This window comes from Coloeus monedula, assembly GCF_965178545.1.
Source record: "Coloeus monedula genome assembly, chromosome: 1".
Taxonomy (NCBI): domain Eukaryota; kingdom Metazoa; phylum Chordata; class Aves; order Passeriformes; family Corvidae; genus Coloeus; species Coloeus monedula.
In genome coordinates this window covers 134,090,012-134,116,203 of record NC_138781.1, presented here as the reverse complement: position 1 = coordinate 134,116,203, position 26,192 = coordinate 134,090,012, and the positions used below count along the sequence as shown (strand labels likewise).

The following is a 26,192-nucleotide window of genomic DNA, read 5'->3' as shown; positions in this document are numbered from 1 at the left end:
CCTGAGGGACTCACACCAGTCTATAAATAATGTTTATGGCAACCTTTTTATGATTATTTAATCTTTTTGTCAATAGGAAAGCTGATTTTTTATTCTTCTTCTAAACTGTCTCCAGTGTAATTTATTTAAAACTTCAGTGGACCTGACAGAGATCATTTCACTACCAAAAATTTTTATTCTCTAGCATGTTAGAACAGCATGTATGAATCTGTGCAGCATGGACAGGCAAATGAAACCCTTCAGTAAAAAATCATGGTATATTTTAAATTTTTTTTCAGATTTTGACATTACTCTTGGAAATAAGTAAACAAATCATTGCAGAACTGACCATTTCTTGTAAGTTTTTGAATTGTGTTTTAAAATTCTGGGCATCCAGAAAGAAAATATTGCAAATATCTCCATATTGCTTCCTGCTGATACTCATGGTAAATCTGATACAGGCATGCTGAATTACAACTTAAATGTACATCAACATTGTTTCATTTTGAAAACTCTTCAGGTGGGCTCTCACAGATAGGGGGATCATATAAACATTAGCTGTGTAATACTTGCTGCTGTCTGAGGCTGCTGCTTTCCAACTCCTTCAGAAAAGAAGTTACCTAGAAAAGCTTTCCTGCATCTGAAAGATTTTTTCATTAGAACTACTCCAAGTTTGTGCATTGCACTGGAATTTAGTCTTTTTTTCTTTATATTTCTGTCCCATAACTTCTATATTTAAAGGCTTCCCTACAGGAAAGATCCTTGTGATATTTAGATATGTCTTAGAGTTACATTATCAGAATATACAGAGCTACTTTTGTAAAGATGGGAAAGGTAGGCAGGATGCTAACATAATCTGTGGGAGTCTAGAGTTATCAGAGATCTTTCCTTATGGATATTTTACCCAAATATTAGTGCTTACAACTATTCTATGTGGAATTACTCAACTCTCTTAATGCACGTAGTTGAGCAAATAATTACGATTATTACTCTTTCCTTTAAAAAATTGCTGAGTCCAGCAAATCTGAGCTCACAGCAATGTTGAGCAGCTTCAACTCCTGCCTAGTGAAAGATAACTACTCCTACCTGTCCTTCTAAAGTTCTTCAAAGATCACAGAAGAAGGTATTCAGCATATACAAATGATCTGAATAATTATAATCTAAGTCATGGAGGGAAAAAGATTGTGCATTACAATTCAATTTAAACCTCAAGCCCAGCTCTCAGCACTGAGGAATTAGTAGCCATGCTGTGGTATTGTTTCACCACTGTATTTCCTTTGAAAAGTACCTTATTTTGCATTTTACTAAAGGCACACTGGTAAAACACTTCTGTATCAATTTATTAAGTTTATATTATGACAGAATCAGCTTGACTGGCATGCCCAGCATTTGTATTGTCAGTGTATCGTGCCATCAATCAGTAATGGGACCCATGGATGGTGTCTGTACATAAACTAGAAAAATGGCCCATTTCTTGAATTTCATCAGCTGTAAGTTACTGTTCATTAGCGTACACATTACACTGCACCACAGTTTGGGCAGTCCAGATGAAATAAGTCTGTGTTAACATATTGTTCTGCTTGTTAGTTTTACTGATTGTGAATAAATGAGGGTAATTTTCCACATCTTCCTCATCAAGAGGCAACTGTGACCTTTGTGAGCAGCAAAGATTTGCATTTCGTTTAATACAACTGAAAATACACATAATTAGTGATTTCACTGTGGAAAAGGTCACTGTGGTCTTTAAAGGTGTCTAAAGGCTATCTTAAAAAGTGCAGAAGAGGTTCTCCTTTAATAAAGGCAGAGGAGGCAGGGTTTAGGAATCTCCTAGTGCAGTCTCCATCACAAGGTTACCACAGGTTCAGCAACTCTTGATCCTCTCAGTCTCTGGTGCCAGCCTCAGCCCTCTTCCCTGGGTGACTTGACCATGCTGCTCCATTTATCAGAATAGCAGCTCCTTGAGATGCAGAAGGAGTGGGACACTTCTTACTGATGTATTACTTAGCAATTTTCTGTTTCCTATTTATATGTCATATTAAACATAATTTCATAAAAATATTTATGCTTATTTTTACAGAAAATATCTTCAAGTCAACTGAAAAACATTTATCACTGAGTAGAACTCAGTAAGGAATAATCGATTTAAATTTCCCTTTATCATGGAATGTCTCCTGCCCTGTATGTTCAGATCCCAAATTAGTGGGACAATGCCCTGTGTTACAACTTTAAATTGAGGATATAAAATTAGTCAGAATAACTTCACTAAAATGAAATCCCTAAGATCTAATTCTTTAGACCTTAGGAAGAAATCAAAACAGCATCAGAATAAAGTCATAATTTCACCAGAAGCCATATGGAGACATGCTCAGTGTACTGACTCCACACAAATTTAACCTTTACAAAATCCTCCCCTTAAGAACGATCAAAGGCAGGATGTGCCCAATTATTAGATTCAACTTCGAATATGGAACAAGTTTTACAATTTTATCCAAGTATTACATTTAGCATAAATTATGTGTTTAAATTCTACCTAGAGAATTGGAACAGTGACAATTTCTACTAACCATCTGCAGTGCTGATGTAACAGCAATGAAATAAAATAGGCAGCCATGGCTGATTAGAAAGAATACCATCACACATTTGTAATAGCGTCAGAACAGTCTATCATTCTCCTGTACTGGGACCACTGAAGGAGTAATACACTGGTGTTGCAATAATAGTATGCACAGAATCCATGCATGGATAAAAAGTAACTCCTATTTAACTGCTATTAGGTGCATCACAAAGCTTAGAGACAATAAACTGTTTTGGATGTGTTTGATTTTAGCAGGTAGCAGGGAAATGTGTAATGCCATTGCTCCAGGGAGAAGGTTGCAACAATACATAGAAAACATCAAAGCTGCTGGTGGTTTTGATAGGTATCAAGAGGAGAATGGTTAGTTAAATGTTTATTTTTCTGCTGGGAAGTAATTTCTATTTAGAGGTATGAATACTAAATTAAGGGGGTTTTCATTTTGTTTTATCTTTATTTCTGACTAAACACATCTTCTCTGCTACTGGCAAAAATTTAAGCATTGTCTCTTCCTGACCCAATAGGTATAAATCTTCCACAAAAAAAGATCAAAGAAGTTCCCAAGAGTTTTCATTACTCTGATAAGGAGCTAGAAGAGGAAAAGTGTGAATCTCTGGAAAGTCCTTGCATGACTGCTCAGAATTAATTGCTTGCAGCTTTTTGAATTTATCTTAGTTTGTTTTGACTTGCACTAATAGTCACAATCTTAAAATTAAAATTAAATAAAAATTCCAAAACATAATTTAAGAATGTCCCCAGATGAAAATAGCTTTTATTTGTAGGTTCCTCTCTGCCTTGTAGCAGAACTGGTGGAACTGGTGATATGTTTAGCATTATCACCAGCATTCCTCTCTTCAGCTGAGAGACACTCAATTCAGTTACTGACTGGAACAGGCTTCTCAGGGAAGTGGTGGAGTCATCATCCTTGAAGGTATTTAAAAGATATGTAGATGTGGCACCTGGGGACATGGTTTAGTAGTGGATTTGGCAGTGTCAGGAGGTTAATGGTTGGACTTGATGAATTTAAGGATTTTTTCTAATTTGAATGATTCTAAACCTTAATGATTCTGTGATTTTTGATTGACATGAAAAAAAAATTAGCGATAAATCTAAAGGAACAAATGAACTATTTTCAAAGCCAGTGCATGAAAATTAGTACTCAGGATAAACTGAGAAATACTTGTTATTCTTGTGCAGCAGCTATTCATTGCATTAATTCTGTGAAAGGTACACTTGTAAAAAGTGTGATTTCATAGAGAACAAGACTAAATTCTTTGAAAAATGTTAATAAATTCTGACCGCACATAAAAATGGGTGCCAGCTAATTTAACAAAGTTTTTGTGAAAACAAAAAACCAATTTGAAATTTCATTTTTGCTCAAACAGAATGTTAGTTGTGGAACATTATTGTCAACATATCCTTACCTATCTTTCTTCCCAGTTAATTTGTTTTGAGATATAATTTACATAAATGCTACTGTTACTGTTACTCAAATACGCAATTTAAAAAAAAATCTAAGTATTCTGGTTTATAATAGGTATCAACCCTCAAGAGTTCAGTGATTTATATAATTACCATAAATGCACCATCAGTAACTAAATTTCAAACCTTGTGTTACTCTCTCAGCTCCTATAATCTTCTCTTTTACTTTACTGGCTCCTATTTTTAGACTATTCAAGAAATTTTCAAGTAATAATAAGGCTGCACTGACTTTGCTTAGCTTTGGGGTTTTTTGAGCAAAGCAGAAAGATTAATTATTTCACAGAGGCAGATAATTAGCCATACTGTGTTGTTCACTGAATCCAGCACCTTGCTGTTGCACACCACACACCTCCCTTTCTATGTTTTTGCAAACAACATGTAAAAAGCAGTTAGGGTTTTTTTCCCCCCAAATACTTGGAGGCTTTTCAAGAACTTAGTAGCTCCACTGAAAAATTGTCTTGTTGTCATCCTAAAATTAATGTTTCTGTTTTGTGTATGTAAATCCTGGGTGGAAACCTGTCTTAAATAAACCAGTTTTGATAACTACTGCTCAAATGCATTTTGCTAGTTCACTGAGTCTGGTCCCCTGCTGTCATAGATAGATCATTAGGTGTCTTTCATAAAAGAGCTGCAAAGGAGGGAAGTCCCTCCAAAGCAAACAATCAGACTTCTAGGGAGTCTGAAAAGGAGAAAATTTGCAGTGTCCCATCCCTCTTTTCCTGCATTGTCTGCCATTTCTTTCCATGGAAGCCTGCAGTGCTTTTGTCTCCAAAAGAAGAACTGTACCTCAGTATTTACAGGAGTAGTGTGCACTCAGAGGTCATCACTTTGAAAAAGTGTGTGTTAACTGCTGTAGCCAAAGCACTTTCTGGCTTTCATCTGTGGAAGAAAGAAATGTTTTCCATTGGCTGTTCAAAAGTCCTGCCCAAGTCTATCCAGGAGATTGCTGCTGCATTGTAGTCACTGGATTTGCACTTCAGATACAACTTTATATCAGGTCAAGCTACACTCTTACTGGATCAAAGTTTCACTTTTATTAGCACTGTTAACTGTAAAAACCAGTTTCAGGTTTGTTTGGTTTCTTTTCTTAGAATCTATAGCACTATTTCCTTTTGAAATGAGAATACACTCTCCAATAAGTATAACCAATATAATCTAAGTAGCAGCTCAGATATGAAGCCTTTTGTTGCTGGAGACTGGATCACATTTACAACAGCTGTGGTGCCCATAAGAAACTTTTGAGACAGCTCACAGGCTGAGTGTGAGTGCTAAACAGACCCTACACTTGCAAGGAAAAGAAACAAGTGCAAGGGCACTTAGTGCTGCTCTCCTGAGGAAGCAGCTCTACCACATTCAGTTACTCTCGATGACTCCCAGTCCCCACCACTTTGCCATTGTGCCACTGCAAACAGTCTCAATTCCAGTCGTTGCTCCAGTACGTTAAGAGCTGATACTCTCTATGTCAAGACCATTGTCAATTCCACAGCAGACTAGTAGGTTAGGCTAAAGCCAACAGGCACTGAAATCATGGAGCAGGAAGTGTGTCCCATCCTGAAATCCCCCTGGCACAGTCACTTGGCCACGAGCCCACTGTGGTTAGACTTTTACCAACACTGAAATTGAAGGCAGGAGTCAGGAAGAGAGGGGGGTTCTCTTCAGCCAATGAAAAACTGAACTTCAAATGGGTGTGATGAGTGATAAAAGATACTGTCGGATCAAGGTAAGCATCACCAGCTAGCTCTTCCCCAGAGAGACAGTTCCTCTGGGAAAAAAGCCCTTCAGAGACCTCAGAGCTATTCACGTATCTAAACTGGAGTTGGTGTCCTACGGAGACCCACCTAGTTTCCAGCTGCTGCCCCAGGAGGGGGTCTCATCTTGCCCCTGGGTCTCCTAGAGTCCTGAGTGCTATTTGTCAGGCCTGTGGAGACATCTCGGACATCCTTGACTATCCCAGATCTTCTAAAATATCTTTAGATAACTGTTTAAATCCCTGAATACTTTTATATTGCCATTTTAATTTCATATGGAAATCAGATTTTTGGTGATTAAATGAGAGGTTATTGAGGTTATTGAGTACAGAATAGCTCACCGCCAGCAGAAGGTTGCATTTGCAACAAACTATAGCAATACCAGAAATCAAAATGATAGAGCAAAACTTGTTCTTACCAAATAGCTGACAAACAACAACAATCTTACAGCTTGGTAACTTAGGGAAGACATGTTCTTTAATCTCTAAATTTCTGATTTTCAATATTCACAAGGCAATAGAACTGAGCTGTCGAGCACATTAAACAAATGGTCTATTCTTGCCTATCTACATTATTACTCAGTGACAGATTTTATTTTCAGAGCTGTGGGTTGCAAAATATTTCTTAATTATATTTATATGTGACTGCAAGCTAGAGAATGTAATAAAAATGCAGCTTGCTGAACGTGTTACGTTCACGTGCGTAATAAAAAAGATTAAGTATTTAACTAAATATGCTTTATAAAGATGTCAGAAAAAAAGGCCTAAAGAATGCATTTGTAAAGTTTTGCTGAGTGTTTAATTTTTAATGCTTCCTGTATGTAAGATGAAGAAGAAATGCAATAAAAAGAACTATCCAGATAGTACTTTGATCCAGAAAATATTAACTTGGCAAGCACAAGAAAACCAAGGGGCACCAAAGATCAATCTGTCCTCACCACTCCAGTATAAGCAACTCAGGCAGACTCTCCAGCCTAAGGGGAGAAATGATCAAATATCAAATGCCACAAATCCCTCTAAAACTCCTCAGATGTTTTTCCTTCCTGCTGTAAGGATAAAATACAGGGAGCAGTACAAAACCAGAAAGACTGTAGCTCCCCTACCATCTTGTGGTTAGATGGGGTTTGTATTGAAATATACTGCTTGCAAATACAACTCAGTCTTTTCCCTGCTGAAAGATGTTCCTGCAGAAATCCATTTCCCTGCATTTTTAGCTGAGCACCCTCCCATCAAGCAATGGAGCATGAACAGTTCCTACGCTCCTGAGGGCTTCCTGTTTTTCTTCCCAGGTGCTGTTTAATTTGCCTTGGTGGGAGGGATCTGGCCCCAGAGCAGTGAAAGGAACTCAAAGCTTCTTGAACCTGCTAACACACTGGAACGTTTTCTGCCACAGGTGATGATGGTTTTACTTTCAGATAGCAGAGGACTGGAAGACTGGTGAAAACCTCAATTCAAGAAAGCTGTGCTGACAGCTCTTTCAAACTACAGAGGGCAATGAAGTACATAGAAATCGTGCTGAAATTGCCTTGCAGGGGCAAGGCTCCTGCTAATCTGTTGGAGAAAAATATCTACATATGGAAATCATTCTCAGTGATGGGGACAATTTGGTTGATCTTGATTGATATCCAGGAGTCCGTAGCCAAGCCAAGTTCCAGTCGCTGTTGGTGGGATATTGTATTCAGTTTGTTTGGCAAGGTTTGGGGAGGGGGGAAGGGACTGACTACAGGGATGTTTTCTGTGAGGAGCTGCCAGAAGCTTCCCCCATGATTGATAGAGACAATGCCAGCCAGTTCCAAGTCGGACCTGCCACTGACCAAGGCTGAGCCCATCAGGGCTGCTGGTATTGCCTCTGGGATAACAGATATAAGAAGAGGGAAAAAGTTACTGCAGAGAAGTGAATTGCAGCCAGAGAAGAGAGGAGTGTGAATATGTGAAAGAACTATGCAGACACCAGGGTCAGTGCAGAAGGAGGGGCAAGGGTGCTCCAGGCACTGGAGCTGAATCCCCCTGAAACCCCTGGTGCAGAGCATGGTGAGGCAGCTGTGCCCCTGCAGTCCATGGAGGTCCACAATGGAGCAGAGATTCACCTGCAGCCCCTAGAGGAGACTCACACCAGAGCAGGGGGATGCCCAAAGGATGGTGTGATCCTGTGGGAAGTCTGCACAGGGCAGACCTGTGGCCCCCTGGAGAGAGCAGCCCATGCTGGAGCAGGTTTGCTGGCAGAACTTATGACCCTGAAGTGGAGCCACGCTGAAGTAGCCTATTCCTGAAGGATTGCACCCTGGGATTAGATTAGGGATTTATATTTTTCAGACATACCAATCCATGCTTTTCATTGAAGACTGACACATCTTCCTTCTCAAGGGTTTCCTTGGAAACTGGACCTGAAGAATTTTTCTAGGGCTCCAGTTCTGCAGCTGCCTTTTGAGCAAAGTACTACTGAGTATGGGCAGCCTTAACTGATAGGAAGTTTCTATAGGAAGGACTGAGTGGTGTTTTTTTGTCTGATTCTAATGTCAATAAATCAATAAAGTACCAAGTTGCTCCTTTCCCCACTAAATATTTAAGAATGAACGATCTCTCCATCTGAAGCGGCACACACTCTGGAAAGGTTTAGCAGAGACTGATAGAGGTGCCAAGTTTTCTTCAATCCATAAAGTCAGAGGGGATGGAAATCTCATGGCAACTCTGAGGACTGGGACTGTAATCAGTCCCATGCTTTGCAGGGTGGAGTTCAGATTAAATCTCAGCAGTCTACTCTTGGTTTTTAATAGGACAATTTAGTCCTTGGAAATGTGGTCCAGGTCATTGGAAACTGACTCAGCCACTGTAGATACACCATTTCCTGGTGGGTCTCACAGTGTAGGTCTTCAATTCCAGACTTTTTTCCTATATGTGAATTTTCCAACTAGGTCATCACTTAGAAGAGAGTAATAAATGCTGTTACTACTCAGTGACTGTTCAAGGGACTCAGTGGCTGCAGTGGCAGAATGGTGACAAAGTTTTATGCTGCACTAGGAGAGGAAACCCAAGTCTTGCCTGGGATGCATGTCAATGGCCATTTAAAACCAGACCAACCGTTTCTGAGCACCTGTCTGCATGAGTCAACTCGAGCTTGGAGCTGCCTCACATCTTGTGTGTCACTGGCGATGAGCATCAGTTATCTATGCTATCTCAATGTGCTAACTAACTTTTGCTGCACCTCCAGCTCTGATTTTAGATGGCTGCAGCCCAGATTTTAGACAAGAACTTCAGTAAACTTGAACTATTTAACACAGAAATTTTAAGATTTACACTCCAATGATTTATCAGGTAGTGAGTTCACATAACCTATCTATTTCCTGAGAACTGAATTCCTGTTGAACATAATCCAAATCTTGAATTGAAAATTTAGTTTCCATACAAAGATGTAGTGGTTGAGCATATCCTTGGCAGAAAGCTCTATTTTAGAATATTTGATTACACATTTTTTTGTTTGACTGTGTTCACACACAGTTTCTACCAAATGGAATTAAAAGAGTTTTTCCAGTGTTAGCCTTGCTCTATTTCTGCCATCTCTAACAAATAGTCAGCTGAAGTATCCCTGAAAGACAGAAAACCCATTAGGCTTGAATCTTCAGTTAAGAAAACAAAATTCAAAGAAATTGTGGCAGGCCAGAATACACATTTTATAATCTCATTAGTCTGCTGGAACTCCTCCTTGTAATTAACTTCTGAAGTAATTCTTAAATGCTGTCTTTTATTTACTTCCAGTTGTTATGAGGTTTATTTACTTCCAGTTGTTATGAGATGACCTGCCCTTTACCAGCAGTATTTTATACACATGGCTATTTTTTAAAATTATGCATAGCTAAAATTAACCAATCTGTTGCTTTTTAATATCCAGGTAAAGAAGACAGTGAGTCGGTGCCCATTCACTTCATTAGGAGTGGAAGATGCACAGCATGAATGAGGAGACATTCAGCTTCCTGGCTCAAGCTCTAAATAAATAAGCTACACTTCTGAGTTTTTATTTTGGCAGTTTATGTAAGATGTATGAGTGCTTTACTCCTTCAAACACACAAATACCAAAGATAACAGCTTCACTAAAGAAGCACAGCTTTCGCCACATTGATCTCTCCATTGATCGACTGAAAAAAACACCCAGGGTTTTTTGACCCCACGGGATCTCACAGAATAATTTTGGCTGAAATTTCTGTTTTTGATGACTAGCCTGGTGTGGATCTATGGCTGGGTTTGGAGGATCTGGGTTCATTTCCCCGGTTTGTGCTTTCCCTCACCTTTTGAAGCTGTTCCACCTTGCACGGGATATTTAACTGTTCACCCAAGGAAGAGGAGCGAATCACCCAATGTATTGATACGCTTTTAGTCAGACAGGTAGCTGGGGTGTGGTCTGACCACAGGAGCAGCTATGACCACAATGAATGGAGAGCCAGGTGGATCGGCTGCCTAGCATGTCCTGCAGCACAGCTACATTCCCGGTCAGATATGTGATGGAGAAACTGATCTTCTTTCCCTCCAGGTAAAGGTCCCCTAGCTGTGCTGGTGGAAAACAGCCCCAACCCTTCCTCTTGGCAGGCTGTGTGACCACTGCTTTTGTTTAAAATGCCTCAATGGCAAACGAAACCTTCTTCTTTGGTCAGGAGGTTTCACTCAACCCACAACATTATTTTTTCAGATTTGGTCTATTTCCAAATGTTGGTGCTAATACTTACCCAGACTTGGCAGGGGACATAGAACCCTCTTCGTACAACAATGCAAAGAGCATTCTTCAGACCATTCACAAAGACAAATTTGGCTGTATCCAAACTAATAGTTTGCAGATAGGTCTTTAAAGATTTCATATACAATCATTTTGACAAGCCTTTTCTTACTGGATTTTGCTACAAACATGTATATTTGGAAGAACTTAAATATGAATTAGTAAATTCAGATAAGAAAACTACTGGAAATACTTCAAACAAACAAAATATACAATGTAAAGAAAATTTCACAGTTTTTACTTACTTTCTTTGTTTTGTCCATTGCCTTCAGTATGGTTATGTTTAAGTCTTCCAAGACAGCTAGAACATTTTCATATTCTCCTAGGTGCTTTGAAAAATAATCTAAAAGAAGACAAAACCCCACATCACCTACAAATGACCTGAAAATCAATATTTCATCAAATATCAGCTTTATCAAGTCTGAACTCAGTTACAGCATTATTAGGTATCTAAATACAAAATGAAAAGGAGTTACAATGAAAAGGATAATTTTCTTTTTAAATTTTGTATTCTTTCTCCACAAAATAATTCCTGGCATACTTAAAATACCAAAATCAGTATTTCAAAACGTTTTCTTTCAATAAATGAGCCGCCAAATTCACAAAAAATGTGAAATATCAATTTGACAGCTGATGCAAACTTATTTCCAAAATATCTACATCTTCTTTGTAAACTAAATTTTCAGTCTAATAGTCTACAATTATAAGCAGGAAATGAAGTTTTCATATGTGTGTGGTGAATTTGATTATATTGATACAAAAATTAATAATTCTGGTAAAGCCCTTAGAGGAGATAATAGCAAGTGGGGGCTGTTGTGAGGTGGGGTTGGTTGAGGCCAGTTGTTTCTGAAAAATGAAGAGACCATGAGTTGGCCAGATAAGCTTCTAGTCTCAGGCGCTGTGATATTTTCAACAAATATGATGCATGCAAATGAAATTTTAATGAAAATCGTGGAGATAACAAATTGCAGGATGTCCTTGTGTAGCTTCTCAAAGCAGAGGACTTTTTAACAGAAAGAACTGATGTAAAGGCCAAGGGATTACAGCAAGAGGAGGAAGCAAACCTGGGAAATCATGACCCAAGTTCCCATTTGGTTGATGTGGTGAAGTACAGTAGAGGGAAGCACAGGAAGGAAAAAGTGTGAAAAATAACTAAATAAAATTATGGTAAAGCTTAGACACTGTGTTAGACAAGGCATTTAGACATCAGATCACCTGGAAGAGCACGAAAATCAACATCTAAATGGCAGACAGGAAGAACAAGATTACATAGGAGCTTTTTGAAATAATGAATACCAACACTTTGGGGCTTTTAAAAGGTCAGCATGAGCTTCTCAGGGGAATCATGAAAATGTAAGTTACCAGGAACACTGCAACATGACCTGATATTGCTGAGAGGTTGAATGAAATTATTTAGAATGAAAACGTATTGTGAATTAGTACCCTGGATGGTTTTTAGCTTAATTTCTGAGATGAACTGATATAACTCAGAAAGAGCTGTATAATCACAAGCTTAAACATACATTGAGTAGACTCAGTATCAGATTCACAGATGAGAAACACCCTAGTGGCAACATTTAAAAGATTTAAAAGGCACTTGAAACAGCCTGTATTCAATCAAAACAGGCAGTAAACAGAGTCAGTAAACAGGTGGACACCCCCCTCAGCCCAGCAAGCCTGTATGCCTCCAGTGCAACATCATCTGCAGTAAATCCCTTGTGGAACAAAACCACCTCTCTTCCTCAGCCAGGTTTATACAATTTTGGCCAGATGCTCAACCAGCAGAAGTTGTCACAGCCCAGTTCACTTCAGATGAGCCACAGGGTGAGCTGTATTTTAATGGGTTCTTGGCCATGTCACCCTGTGGGTGAGAAATTGAGCAGGTATTCAACTTGACGGTATTTTCAGCTTTTAAAGTTCTTCAGCAGTGTTGACCACTGGAAAACTTATCAGTCTACCATCTTTCCCTCAGAAACTGGCTGGTGCTGACAAGTATGATTTTTTTTTCTGACATTTTTGTGAGAACCTGCAGAAACCTTTCTTTGTAAATTGTTTTCTGGTGCAAGAAGCACTCCTAAATCAGGTGCTGTAAGATAAGCTGGAGAGCAAACAAGGTGTTGGGGCAATGACTCACAGCCTGGAATGAGGTCCAGAAATAGGTAATTGGGCCAAGATCTAGGCCTTGCAAGAGTTTTATTGTGACAAAGGATCATAGAACTTGTCAAACTTGCTGTTCTCCCTGGCTCAAGTAGGAGGAAAGTAATGAATTTTCTTTTAGTGGGGTATATGACAAGCGTTAAAGGGAGAAACTAACTAGAAAAAATATCTCACACAAAAGGGAAATAAAATACAAGCATCTATCTATCTATCTATCTATCTATCTATCTTTATGTCAGAACAGATCTTGAATCTCAGAGAGTGTGAAATACTGACTAGGAAAAATATTTTTGAAATAAATTCTGCACATAGGGGATGACAGAGTCTGAAAAGATTATGAGCCATCTGCATTTTCCCAGGAGTTCTCTGAGTGGAAATTATTTTCTGTTTGAGCTACAAAGATTAAACAGAAAAAAATAATCACATGGCATGTTTATTTGTACAGGGCTGCTGCAGGCATAGATTATGTTCTTTCCCAAAAAAGAACTTACCACAGAGCTCTTCTGTGTCAAGATTGCTGGAAAGATAAGAGTATAGAAGGTTAGTGAGGTTAGTAATGTTTTTTTTGTTGTTGTTGCATTGGTAAATAGTGCAACTCAAATATTAGACTGACTGGGATATGAAGCCCCCCTGCCTGGGCTGCAGCAGGAGATGCAAGTGCCTGGCTCTTGCTGGCCTTGCTATGCTGCCTTAGGGCAGAAGGCTGCAGCCTTTCCAAAGCTGGCTGTAGGTGCAGCCTCCCTTCCTGGTCATGTTGCCACTGGCACCTTCCTGCTCACTGCAAACCCACTTTGAAATTCAGCCTTTGTGCATCATGATGCAGTCACTGTTCCTCAGGCCTTACACATTTGGCCCCAGTTCTGGCAGGAATCCATCTAAACACCAGAAATGTTTGCTTTGGGGTTTTTTTCTCCACCTTTCTGCCTGTATTCCTCTTCTGTGGCTGTCATGCTGGACAGCAAGGCTCAGAGATCTTGACCTTCCTTGCTAAAGAAGAAGAAACCCAATAACTTTCTCCTGTCTGCAATCTTTGCTGTGCCATAGTGTTCTATGGGAAAGAACACAGAAGGAGGATAGAACCAGACATAGCCTGTCAGCACACATAATTCCTAAGACTTTCTGGCCATGTAAGACCATTTCACCACTACTAACTTTGGCAAAATTAGTGATGTGAAAAGTATAGATGTACTGTCATATTCCCATGTCAACATTATATAAATTCATAAATGCAGGGAAGTACTCTATTCAGTCAAACCTGTTCACTGGAAGCAGATTTCATCTCGATCAACTTTGGAGTGATATTTTCTCTCATAAGCAAGGCCTTAATATTTAAAAGAGGAAAAAATTTGACCTATAGCTCATTACTGAAAGTTAGCATACTGCCTTTCTTCTGAGAAGGAAAAGAAACAGATTATTAAAGAAACTTAAAAGCATGAATGTCCTCTTTGAATCTTGCTAAGGGGTGAATATTGAACGGCTGATTGCACTGAGTATTTTTTCACTTATCTTTTTAATGGGATTTTTTAACTGACCTTTTAATAAAATGATGACACAGTACTATCTTAAAATCACTTTCTTCACTGCTAACTTCCATACATCTGGCTTTTATTTCACAAGGGAGAGAACCTGATAGAAATTGCAGGATCCTGGAGTATCACAGACTTGCATACTCAGGGCTATAAGAACTTCTGAACACTTTTAATTGATAATGTAAATGAGATTTTCACACAACATTTATTAATTGAAGGTGATCTTACCTGCATTCAAACAGGCCAAGTTAGATGGCTGCAAATGAGACTTGCACCTGACTTTTCCAATTACTTTGGTGGCAGGTATAAAGGAATTCAGAGTCTGTATGAACTGGTGCTGAAGCTGTGAAACTTAACTCTTAGGTAAACAAAGTGTGTGGTGGGAAAAAGTGTCTGCAGCTCCTTAATGCTGTTTACCACAGATCACTATGGCATCTATGGTCAAGTGTGTTTGACCAACACTTCTGCCGTTCAGCAGTCAATTTTGGAACAGTCCAGATGTTCATCTCTTAAATGCAATCTGAAACCCTGAAAGCTGGAAAATTGCCTGAGTCAAAGAGCCTTGACAGAATATGATGAGGTTAAATGGCAGGAGTTTGCTGTTATAATGCCTACTCTTTTTTCATCGTCCCTACATTTTCTGCTCCTTCACATCATCTGCCCTAATGACTTAATGTAAAATACATTTCTGCATTATTTAATGCACAGCTTGATAACTGTGTTTAAAATAGCCTTTCACACTGTTAACCAGTCAAATTCATGCTCTCTTTTCAAATTTTATATTTCAATCCCTTCTGGTCCCTGTTCTTTTGCAACATCCTAAACACCATGTTAGTGACATAGGGAGGGGCTCAGAGGCTTTCAGCATCCCTGTTTTCAGCATGCTGTTTGTCCTATTGACAGGAGTGACACAGCTGAAAATGGACTACCAGTGAAAATGGAAAAGTATTCAGCTGCTGAATTCATTTTCAGTTAGAATTGGACACCTGAATAACCAGAAAATATTATCCGAAACATTTTGTGCAGCAAGCCTGTGAAAAAACACAGAAAAGACATAAAGAACATAAAGACATAAAGAACATGGATTTCTGTGTAGCATACTCAGTATTTGCTTCTGTTATAAATACTCTTGGAGGTCTCATTGTTCTTGGCATCCTGTTTGAAGTGGATGCTGTTCTAGGCAGGGAAGCTATAATTTTGTGTCAGTGATTATTTCATTCTCCCGGAAATAATGACATGTGGCTTCAAACACAGTTGTGAATAAACCTAGGAATTCTTTTGCTGCATACAAACACTTCTGAGCTCCCTGCAAGATGCTACAGAAATAATTAAAGAAGTTTGGCAAGAATTTATTGGTACAGGAGTGAGGTGCACACCAGAGGGCTGTATCCGTAACTCAGTACTCAGGTTTACAGCAGGCACCTGTTCACATTTCAGTGGGTACATATGCCCAGGATGCTTCTGCTTAGACCCATAATCTGGCAACACTGAACATGTTATTAACAATATTTGCTGGATGACTCACATCCAGGCACCAGCCCTCAACTAACTATAAGCAACCAAAGCATAGGGTGAGGCAAATGCATTCACATCATGTCAGTGTGATAATTCTCAATTTGCTTTCTGACTGCTAGATGCAGTTCTTCTACCTGTCTTTGTCTAAAATGTTCTCTACCTAAAAACATGAGCTATTTTTAAAGGATTATTACACTGAGCAGTCCTGATCACTGAAAAGTTGATCATAAGCATTGGTCAGTGACAGGAAAATAAGCACATTCACTTGAATGAACTGTGGCAAAAGTGCTTATTTGTGGTACCTCTGGAAGTGGTCCAAAATGTAGAATTACAAAGCAGCTGTGCTCTTGTTCTGCCCACTACAGTTAGCCGTGGGCTGGGGCCAGCCAGGGAGGAGGGAAGGTTAAAGCCATTCCACTCATCCACTGCTGTGGATCCATGGATCCATCCACTGACTGGCACATACTGTTCTACAGTACAAAAGGCACCTCTAGGCAAAGGAACCAGTAGGTCTATGTATTTTCCCTGGACCATAAGAAGAGGAAATGAGATCTTACAGAGTATGAAATCTGGAATATAAAGCAGTTACTTTATTGAAGAATCCAATACTATAAGAAAGACTTTATGAACTAACTGAATTTAGGAAAATCATTGCCATGACTTACAGCTGGACAAGGATAACATTTTCTTCTTCAGATCTTTCTTCATTCTCAGATATGAGAAGGATTTATTTTAGAAGCTTGATCTAACTCTCTTTTCAGTCCCATTTGCATGTCTTTTTGCTAAATTTGGTTTTAGGGGTGGAAGTCTGAAGCTAACATCGCCTACTGTTAAGTAGAAGCATATAATTTGTGAGTAAAAGGAATTAGGTGTTACTTAAACTATGCAAGAGTAACTGAATAGGCATGCATGGACAATCTCAGCCAAAAAGCTGTAAGCTCTTTGCAACAAGAAAGCCTGTGTACCATCTCACTGTAAGTCACCGAAATAAGATAAGTGCTCCAACAGTACAGAGGCTGTTTTGCAACGGAGTCCTATGTGCGCACTTCCATTTCAAGGATTTTCTGCCTCACAGCTCCTTTGCAACAGCAAACAACACCTTTTTGTTTAGGTTTGTTCAAGGTTGCTTACCAGTGGAGGCAAAACTTCTTCCACTAGGATGCAGTGCTGCAAGAGGCCCAGGTGTTGGCCTCTTGTCACAGAACAGGGAGAGGAGGAAGAGGCAGAAGAAGTGGGACAAAGCTCCTGTCCCTGGGGAGGAAAACTTCCTGCTGCCCCAAGGACACTGCTGCTCTTCAATCCCAGATCCACCTAGACTGTGCACCCTCTAGGCTCTCAAAGGCAGCAGCCAGCTTGGCTCTCTGGGCTCTGACTTGGGCAGTGGGGTTACAGATCTTTTAATATCCCATATTTTGCTTCACTAAATAATTATCTAGTTAGTTCCAGGCTAAATGATAACTTCAGAATCATAACTTACTGCTCTGCCTGTGGCAGGACTGAAGGAGAGACTAAAAGGTTTTTTTTTCCTGACTAAGAACTCATCTGAAAAAACAACTCTCTAGTCCTTTGCATTCAGCAGTGATTCACAGGGATGCGATGACTACATAGCTGACAAGTCACTTTAATCATCCCAGCTATAACAGCCTTTGTGTTTCTAAAAGAGGCTTAATACTTCTATTAAAACTTGTTGTGTACGCTAAAATTTGTAGAGCAATATACAAGGGCTGCAGAGCTATGATTTTTCGCAGAGTCTGAATGACATAAACCCAAATGAGGCGATGAGATGCAGCATCATGGTGGCTCTTCTGCCACAGGGAGCAAATTTCAGAGTTTTCACCACATAGGAGACAATAATGTTTCAATTTCTGGTTTTGTCACAAAATGTTGGGGTTTTTTTAAACCTGATATTAAATTATTTATTCTTAGACAAAATAAAATGTTTACTTTGGTTTCTTACACTCCTTGCAAATGCACAGGAGCAGGCAATTCCAAAATGTCAGAAATCAAGCAAATGAGGGAGAAGGTTGGCTTTGCTGAGCAGGCATCTTCTTTTGGAAAAGGAAGATGTATGCCTAGTGTTAGCAAGGTCAAGGGACATGGGAAGAATAGAGAGATGCAGCTTGCCAGCGTAGGGAGAGAACTCACGCAGCCAAAGATTAACTGGAGTTGAAGCTGCCCAGAAATGTGTGGAAAAATTAAAAGGTACTTTAAATGTATTATTGGCAAAAGGCAGCACAGAAATAACAACAGCCTGTTACAGGATGAGGATGGGCACTACACAAACAGGGACCTGGACAAGGCAGAGGTTTTTAAGGCATTCTTTGCCTCTGTCTTCAACATGGATGATGGACTAAGAAGGTCCCAGTGTCCTGAGCTGGAGGACCATGGCTGCAAGAATATTTGACTCCCGGTCGACCCTGAAATTGTGCATGATCTGCTGCTTCAGCTGGATCCCTACAAATCTGTGGGGCCTGATGGGATTCATCTGAGAACCCTCAGAGCTATCCGATGTCACGGTAAAACCTCTCTAGATGTTTTTTGAGTGGTACTAAAACTCTTGTGGTTCTCTGGGAAACTCACCTTATGGAAGTGACTAGACCTCCAAACTACACCTACCATTAAGCAACAAGCTTACTGCAGGGGAGCTGATATTATCTACGGCAGAACTGAAATGAAGCACTTTAAATCAGCTCCATTAAGTTAAATGTAAATGAAAATAGTCATTACCGTTTGATCTTTTTGCTGAGAGGGATTGTCATTTTTTTCTGCAAAAAGCTGAATTTCCCATTAAAAAGAACCACTCATATGGAAAATTTCCAAGAAAAATTCTATTTTCAGCTTGTCTCTCTGACCAGAGGATCTGATAGCATCAGGATTTTGTAAATCATTCTTTGTGAATTCGTTTTGATCAGTTGTGAAATACTAAAATGTGTAATCATCTCACTCTGACCAGTATCTTGCCTTTGTCTCTGTGCTTCATTTCCACGCTGATTTCCATAGCTATGGTCTTGAAAAATCTGAGAGTTAAAGCCAATAGCTGCAATTGCATGTTTAAATTTTAGCAAGCACACGTTTCTGATGCCAATGCTGCACCATGTGCCTGAACTTCTCATTTTATCTAAAAGAACCAGTTTTTTAAAAATGGTCAAACCCCAATATATTATTTTACTCTTTTTTGCATTCAAAAATTCCTTTTAAAAAGAAAATTTACTCACCTGCAGTTCACCTAACTAAAGATCCTGTCTGTGTCTCATATTGTTCTTAATATTTTTTTATTTTTCTTGTTGTACTTAGAAGTTAATTAGTTTTTTCTGTGTACTTGTATTGAACTGTGAAAGATCAGCAATAACATGAGACTGAAATATGCCTTCCAACTAAAACAAAAGGAAACCATCCAAGGCAGAGATAATTAGTACATTTAGAGTACCCTTAAACTACTGAGGACTTATTATTATGTTTACAAGCAGAACCTTGAAGGAAGCATTGTGGTCCATATAAACATGCCTTTCATTTTACATTCAGTGCACTGTACTGGGCTCCAGGCTCATGGGTTCTCACAACTGCAAGGATTGCTAACCAGCCTCTTACTCTCAACATCCAACTGTCACCTTTTGGAATTTGCTGCTAGGGCAGATGATCTCACCACTTCTCTTTTGACCCACGGGAGGAACTAGGGCTCTGCTAATGAAGACCTGGGCAGGTGGGAGGAAGGTTCATTTGCTTTGGGGTGAGTCCTAAATATAGATGTCCATGTGTGTGCCGGGTGTCCAACCTCCCATGCCAGGCAATGTCCCAGTGTATTCAGTGGAACTCAGAGGGTTTAATGGACCAGCTAGGAGACTGAGAAGGAATTTGATATAACACAGGCATCGAGTGTTGGTTCAAATGCTCTAGCATTTCTTCCACTACCCATGTCCCAACTACTTCTCCTTTCCACCTTGGGCTGATTTTCAAGTGTGAGCATCTTAAATGCCTAATGCCTGGGCAACTGAGCTGAAGCCCATGTGAACAGTATCATGTCTTAGGTGCCAGTGACTTCCCTGGCCATGAGGGATCCTTAGACACCCTGCTGACACACACGTTTGCAAGTGTAGATGTGTCTCCATAGTGTCACATCCCACCCCTACATCTGCTGTGCATGCAGCATGACACACTCTCCCAAATGCCCAGCATAAGCTCAGTGCTGCAGGTGGCTGAGGCTCTCAGCTCCTCACCAAGCTCATCTCTGGCTTGTGCTCAGTTTAACTTATGCCACACACAAAGGTTGAAAGGGATCTCCCTACCTTTGGGAGGTTGCTTGTGCCCCAGGTCCTCAATAGTTCTAGCACCCCTCCTACCTTGTAACAAGGGTCCTGACTGAGGACTTCATTTTGCCAATGAGTAAAGTGAGAAAAACAAGTCTGATTCCCCACAGACTCCTGTGAGTCAGTAATCAGTGAAGCATTTATCGCAGACTCTCCAGCAGTGCTGCAGACTAAATCCCCTTGAGACCTTCTGTATATCTCCTAGTTGTAACTTTGCCAAATATTCTCATTATCTTCTGACACCTTTTCCCGGAGGATGCCATTATGCTAAAACAATTTCCATGGAAGTCATGACTGGGGGGAGGGAAGGGTAAAGGATAAGAGTAAAAAGGAGGTTTATTATATTTGCAATGACTTTTGCTAAGACTTATTCACTAAACCATTAACCATGCCAAGGATTCTTGCTCTGCTGAAACACGAGCTCATCAGAGTCGACATTAAAATTAAATAGGAGACAATTTACCAAAGAAATGAGTTGCAACAGCCGTCACCCGTTAAACCACTAATTTCAAAATTTTCCTGCACATTTCTCTCCATGCATAAAAAGAGCTGTGCTTCTTATACCTTTCTCTACTTTCATTACAATTATTCAGGCAATAACACATGTAAACAAAACAGCTGTATTTCTGCAGAGCTACCTCAACTGTGCTTCAACACTGTTTTGCATGCGAGATGTTTTGCTATCAGTTAATAAACAGAATGCTCTGAGACAGCAGAGTATGTGGGTCTTCAGCTCTAAAATTACTTCAGCTCCAAAATTACTGCAACCTGCAGACCATGTCCTCCATGACTCTCCTTGTCAGCACAAAGAAAGACTTCTGGTGCCTTTGCAGCACTCGCATTTGCTCCAACACCCTTCCCATTGTGCCCATCAGCCCTGCAGAGCTTTGCTGAGCACTGTATAGCTTGGAGCAGAGACTGGGGGAGGAGAGAGGGGTGAGGAACCACACTGGCTTTCCTTCACCCTCACAAACCTCCAAAAAGGTTAACTCAGATTTCAAATAGAGTGCTTTGAGAGTTTTTAAAGTGTTAGGACAAGTACTGACCAGGTCCAAACTGACAGTACAGAAGTATAACATGGATGTCATGTCAAACACATGTCAAATCAGCCCACAAAGATAAGCTCTTCCCCTTGCCCCTCCCCTGCTCACAGACATGCACGTACATTGGTCTAACTAACTCTGGAGGCCTGGCTCCTACTCAAGAAACTGTGGGCATCTACTTTGGCCTCCTGATAACTTAAAAAGAGCTTAAGATGTTTCTCAGATGCTTATAGTGTGTTTACATTGGGGCTATCTGCAAAACATTTAAACCATTATGAATAAGGGGAGGAGAATCACTGTACAAACTCCAGGTTGAAGCTTAAGTCACTGCTCTTGATTTCTTGCTTACACTTGTTTGGTTGGGGTTTTTTTAAGAGTCTTTAAATGCAACACACTGCTTTGCAATAGAAGCAAATGTATGCTAGGAAACAAGAACCTGGAGATGTGGCCCTAACAGCCCAGACCTGATCATTGCTGCATCAACGCAAAGCCTTTCCTTACACTGGCAGAGTGAGGGCATCTGAGTGTGGGCCCCCCACAACTACATCTTTATACCATTTAATGGTATGTGTTTGAATAAGGATTGCTCAAATTTTTCACAAGATCCTGGAAAGCACAAATAGAAGCGACTCTCAGTGGCAGTCAAATGCCTAATTGGCTTTCAGTTTCACTCTGAAGTAATGATGATACTGGAAACTTCACTTAGAGAAGAATGGTTAACTGCTACCCCCCTGAAGCAGTCACCTTATACTAATAACATGTCAGGAATGCTCATTGTATAGCCTAATCAAAGCTTACCTTTGAGAAAGGTAAAACATCACAACACTACTAAAAGATGGAAAAATAAATTACTTTTTGCATGGATACACTACTTCACCTAATTTGGTTGTCTTATGCATTTGTTTCTGGCTGTACCCAAAGGAAAAGGGAAAATAAGTTAAAAAATTTAGGCAATCAATTTGTACACTGTGTCTTTAGTGGTATTTATTTAATTGTTGGAACCCTGGGTTTAGAGAATTTAGGTTTCTGGGATATAATTATATATATAAGTGTAACAATATGGAGGATTTTGGGTGTGGATTTGTACTTCATCTTTTCTCCTTCTTCTTCACAAATCTGAGTGTTCTTGTACTGGGTCAAAAAAACCCACAGTGCAGATCATGAAAGGTTAGTTAGTGGATTGTAAGTAAAAACGTATTACTTGGTATTTCATAATTGCTTGATTTGGACTTTAAATGGCCTTGGACATTAGAACTTGGGCCATTTTCCACCCTGCCAACTAGAAAGCAAACCCTGTGCAGCTGTGCTAAAGATAAGAAATAACAAACATCAGTAAAGAAAAGCCTGGCGTCTCCTGCATTGCAATCCAAACTCTGAGTAAAAGAACTCAAAATTCAGAAACAGAGAAAATTAATATTTAATATAAATATTTCAAATGATACAAAAAGGAAATATAGATTTTTAAAATAGAATGAAAAAATAGTATACATGTAAGTACCTTCATAAACTGCAAAATATATGTCCAAATTATGTCCTGAGGAAATACCCTTAGCAATGCAAATTTTCAGTAAAAGCAATGATCTGCCCTGAATGAATAACATGTTCTTTAGGGTCTAGACAAGTTGTGCATTTAAATACATCCTGCCATAACAAACTCTTCAACCTATGTTTTGGAAACTTTATGTGGCAGTAACTGATTCTTACTCATCTGTTTTTCCTGCTGATTATGCACTAATGGACTCTTCTTTTGCTTCGTAAAAAGAGAACACCTGACTGCTTCAAATACCAGGGTGCAGATCGTAGTCAGGCAGACACAACCTGAATTACTGGGAAGTGAAACCCTCTGTTATTTTCCCTGCTATCACATTGGAAATGGTAATTACTCATTTTAGCAACCTTCCACAGCCTGTCTGCTTTGTGACAAGCACGTTGCGTTAGCTTGGATTGGTCTTTTAAAAGTTAATAATCTAAATCTCTCTTCAACATGACTGACATTAGGGCATGTGTAATAGCAGAGTTTAATACCTGTTTAATTTAGTTCCCTCAAAAGTGTTAAACCAGAGTAAGTCTTTCATGCTTTTAATATTTTATTGAAAGATTGCTGCAGCATAGCTGAGAAAGAATTCAAATCGCCTGAGTTTGTGGTCCGTGGCTATCACCCCAAGGCCACATCTCCTTTTTTATCTTCAGGCTTTAAAGTACAAAGACTTGTGCACACAGACAGTGAGGCTTTGAATGCTGGCAGAGATTTAATGCAGGTGGAAACAACCCAAAGTCTGCTCTTGTGACAAGCTGGTTATGAAATCTTGAGATACTCCAAGAAATGAACTAAGGCATCATGACATGCTTCTCTAGACATCTGTCCTAGGCATTTACGTGTGATGTAAATCACTGCATAATCTCAATGCTTAAAAAATATTTCTGGGATAGGGAATTACAGTCTGCAATTTGTAAATAGTGAAGCAGAGAGAAGATAAAAGATTTGCCCAGAGTTTGACAGTGTCTACATTTTAATTGGATAAGAGAGACAACCTGTGCAAGTCTCCTCCTACTAGCTACAAAAGTGACCAGAATTCTTCACCCTCCCCTCCTAAAAACCAGCCATAAACTACTTCTGACTTGCATAATTTTCATTAATTCCCTCGGATAATTTGGAAGTGAAAAATCTCAGAATAGATGGTTCGGGGGTTGTTTGATACGTACATGATTTTGCTAATGCTTACATTAAAACACTTCCCAAGGTTCAATGAACATTTTGCTATTTTTCTTAGCTAGCTCATTAATTTGAGACATTTTACATAACCTGCCCTTTTCAGGAAATGCCAGTGAGTAAAGGTTTTGCCTCATTATATCTGTTCCATGTGATTTTTTTCTGAGAGCTATGCTAACAAGGAAATCATATTATACTGTCCAAGCTGTCTTTCTTTGCTATATCCATCTGATATTTGGCATATGACATCTTGCTGACAGGTTCCTCAAAAGCTTACAGAGGGGCTAAGGGAAAGCCTTTAAAATGTATTTGCCTCTGCTAAAGATCAAGCCTTGTAGAATACTTTTCAGCTGCGAAGTCACCCTAAAGCATTTTATCAGTTAAAGACTTCATGAAAAAACACTCAAAAAGCTTTTTCTTGCTGTTTTAAATCCAAGTTTCAAATACATTTTCTTGTCTGTATCTAGGTCCTCCTCCTGTAATAAATGCTAATCCACCAACACCCTTTCTTCCAGTTGAAAAAGGTAATTTAGTAGCTTGTCTTAATTTTCCACTTGCTCCATTCCTTGAAATACATGAAAACTGGACCCTTTGGTATGTATTCTGCGTGTTTTGTGCCCAGGTTTTTGCCAGGCTTTTTCTGGACAGTGAGAATGATCTCTCAGATGTCTGCTAGGACAGTTTAATTACCTATTTTCAGTTAATAGCAGAAGCCTTCAACAATTACACCAATTCTTCAGGCGTGCCTTTCTACCAGGAGGAAAAACATAATGTTATCTTCACTTTTCTACATATTTTTCAGATCTATATAGTCTCTGTTCAAGAGAAAATGGTGTACAAATACTAATAATAAAAATCAAAATATTTTACAAATTAAAAAGCTTTACAAATAAAAAGAAAGGAAAAATAGATGTAGACCATCTGACTTTTTTCTTAGAAATCTTGCTTAGTATCAAGAATTTCTGCCTTTCTCAGGATGCTTGCAGACCAAATGGAATTATGGTAAAATAAAACCACTTATGCAGATATGTGGTACATAGGAGGAAGTCCAAAGCTGTTCAAAAGAGTCTGGCTCTGAAATGAGGTTTTTTACTCTGGGTCATTCATACCATTCATTGACCTTCGTGGTGACTGGGGCACACTGTTAGCTCATGTTCAAGTTGGTGTTCACCCAATATCTTTTTCTGCCAAGCTGCTTTCTAGCTGGGTGGGCCCCAGGATATATTAGTGCATGGAACCATAGAATCATGCAATTTTTTGGGCTAGAAAAGACCTCTAAAACCATCAAGTCCAACTGTTAATCCGAAACTACCAAATCCCCCAAATACCTCCAGGGTGGTGACTCCACCACCTCCCCATCTTCATCACCCCATCCTGTGATCGTCTTATGAAGACTGTAATATTTTTCATTCCCCACAAGTCCAACAGATTAAGTGCCATTTCTTCTGCTTACTTCAGGACATTATTGTGGCACTCTAAAATCTTGTGAATTCTACTATGAAACTATATTTAACTTGATTCCATTTTCCACAAAAGTTTGGGGTTGTTCCTCCCCAGAAGCAGGACTCTGCACTTCTCCTTGCTGAACATCATGTCAGCTTATTTTCCCCGTGGCATTGTTAAACCCGACCATAACAGGAATATCCCAAGGGACAGCACCCAGCACAAGTACCATGTCACCAGAGAGGATGGCTTTTTCAGCTCTTTACTATATATAGTTGCTTCATTTATTTTTTTTCCTTTTTCAGCATCTGCTCCAAGTATTCATCTCAGTATGACTCGGTGGGATTGAGAATTGAGAAATTCATCTTTAAGCCTGAAGGAGGCCCCAGCTCCTTTTCTTTCCATGGTGGGGGAATACAGAAGGCATCCAATTTCCACCCTTTGTTCTCAGTACCCAAATCACATTTATTGGAACATGCAAATATTTCAATGAGCTTTCAAAACACTTCACTTGTACAGTTTATAGCCATACACAGCCTGGCTTCCCTCAAGCAGCTTCCTACATAAACTTGTTTCCTAAAATCAGCCTGATGTCTGTTTTCCATTCTCAGATACAGAGAGAGGCACTGGAGTTGTTAGAAGGGGGCACTTACTCAGTATTGTGTGTATCAATGGTGTGAAAAAGGTCATGCAGTTCTTCTCCACTCAGAACTCCGTCAGCAAAGTAAGCTTTGAATTCATCAAAGGACAGTTTTCCATCATCTGAAACAATGAAATTGCCTTAATGTCATTCATGTTTTTTCTTGTTTACTTCATGCAGTAGCAGAGGAAAGTATTAAAAACCTCTAGGTCTTCAGCTTAAATGTAGAAACTTTACATTTTAAATGCAAGGGTGATAATCAGGAAAAAAAATTCAAATATTCACATTTTCCTGTTATTTAGAAGAAAT

General features: G+C 39.4%; 1 protein-coding gene across 1 annotated transcript in view; it reads right to left on the bottom strand.

Moving 5' to 3' along the window:
• Positions 1 to 26,192, bottom strand: part of NECAB1 (N-terminal EF-hand calcium binding protein 1) — a gene marked incomplete at both ends in the record, with an annotated part of 57,306 nt that overhangs the window by 18,944 nt on the left and 12,170 nt on the right. The window contains 3 exons of the mRNA XM_082286832.1: positions 10,788 to 10,885; positions 13,191 to 13,216; positions 25,897 to 26,005. Coding sequence (XP_082142958.1) covers positions 10,788 to 10,885; positions 13,191 to 13,216; positions 25,897 to 26,005 — 233 coding nt within the window. The remainder of the gene's footprint in view (positions 1 to 10,787; positions 10,886 to 13,190; positions 13,217 to 25,896; positions 26,006 to 26,192) is intronic.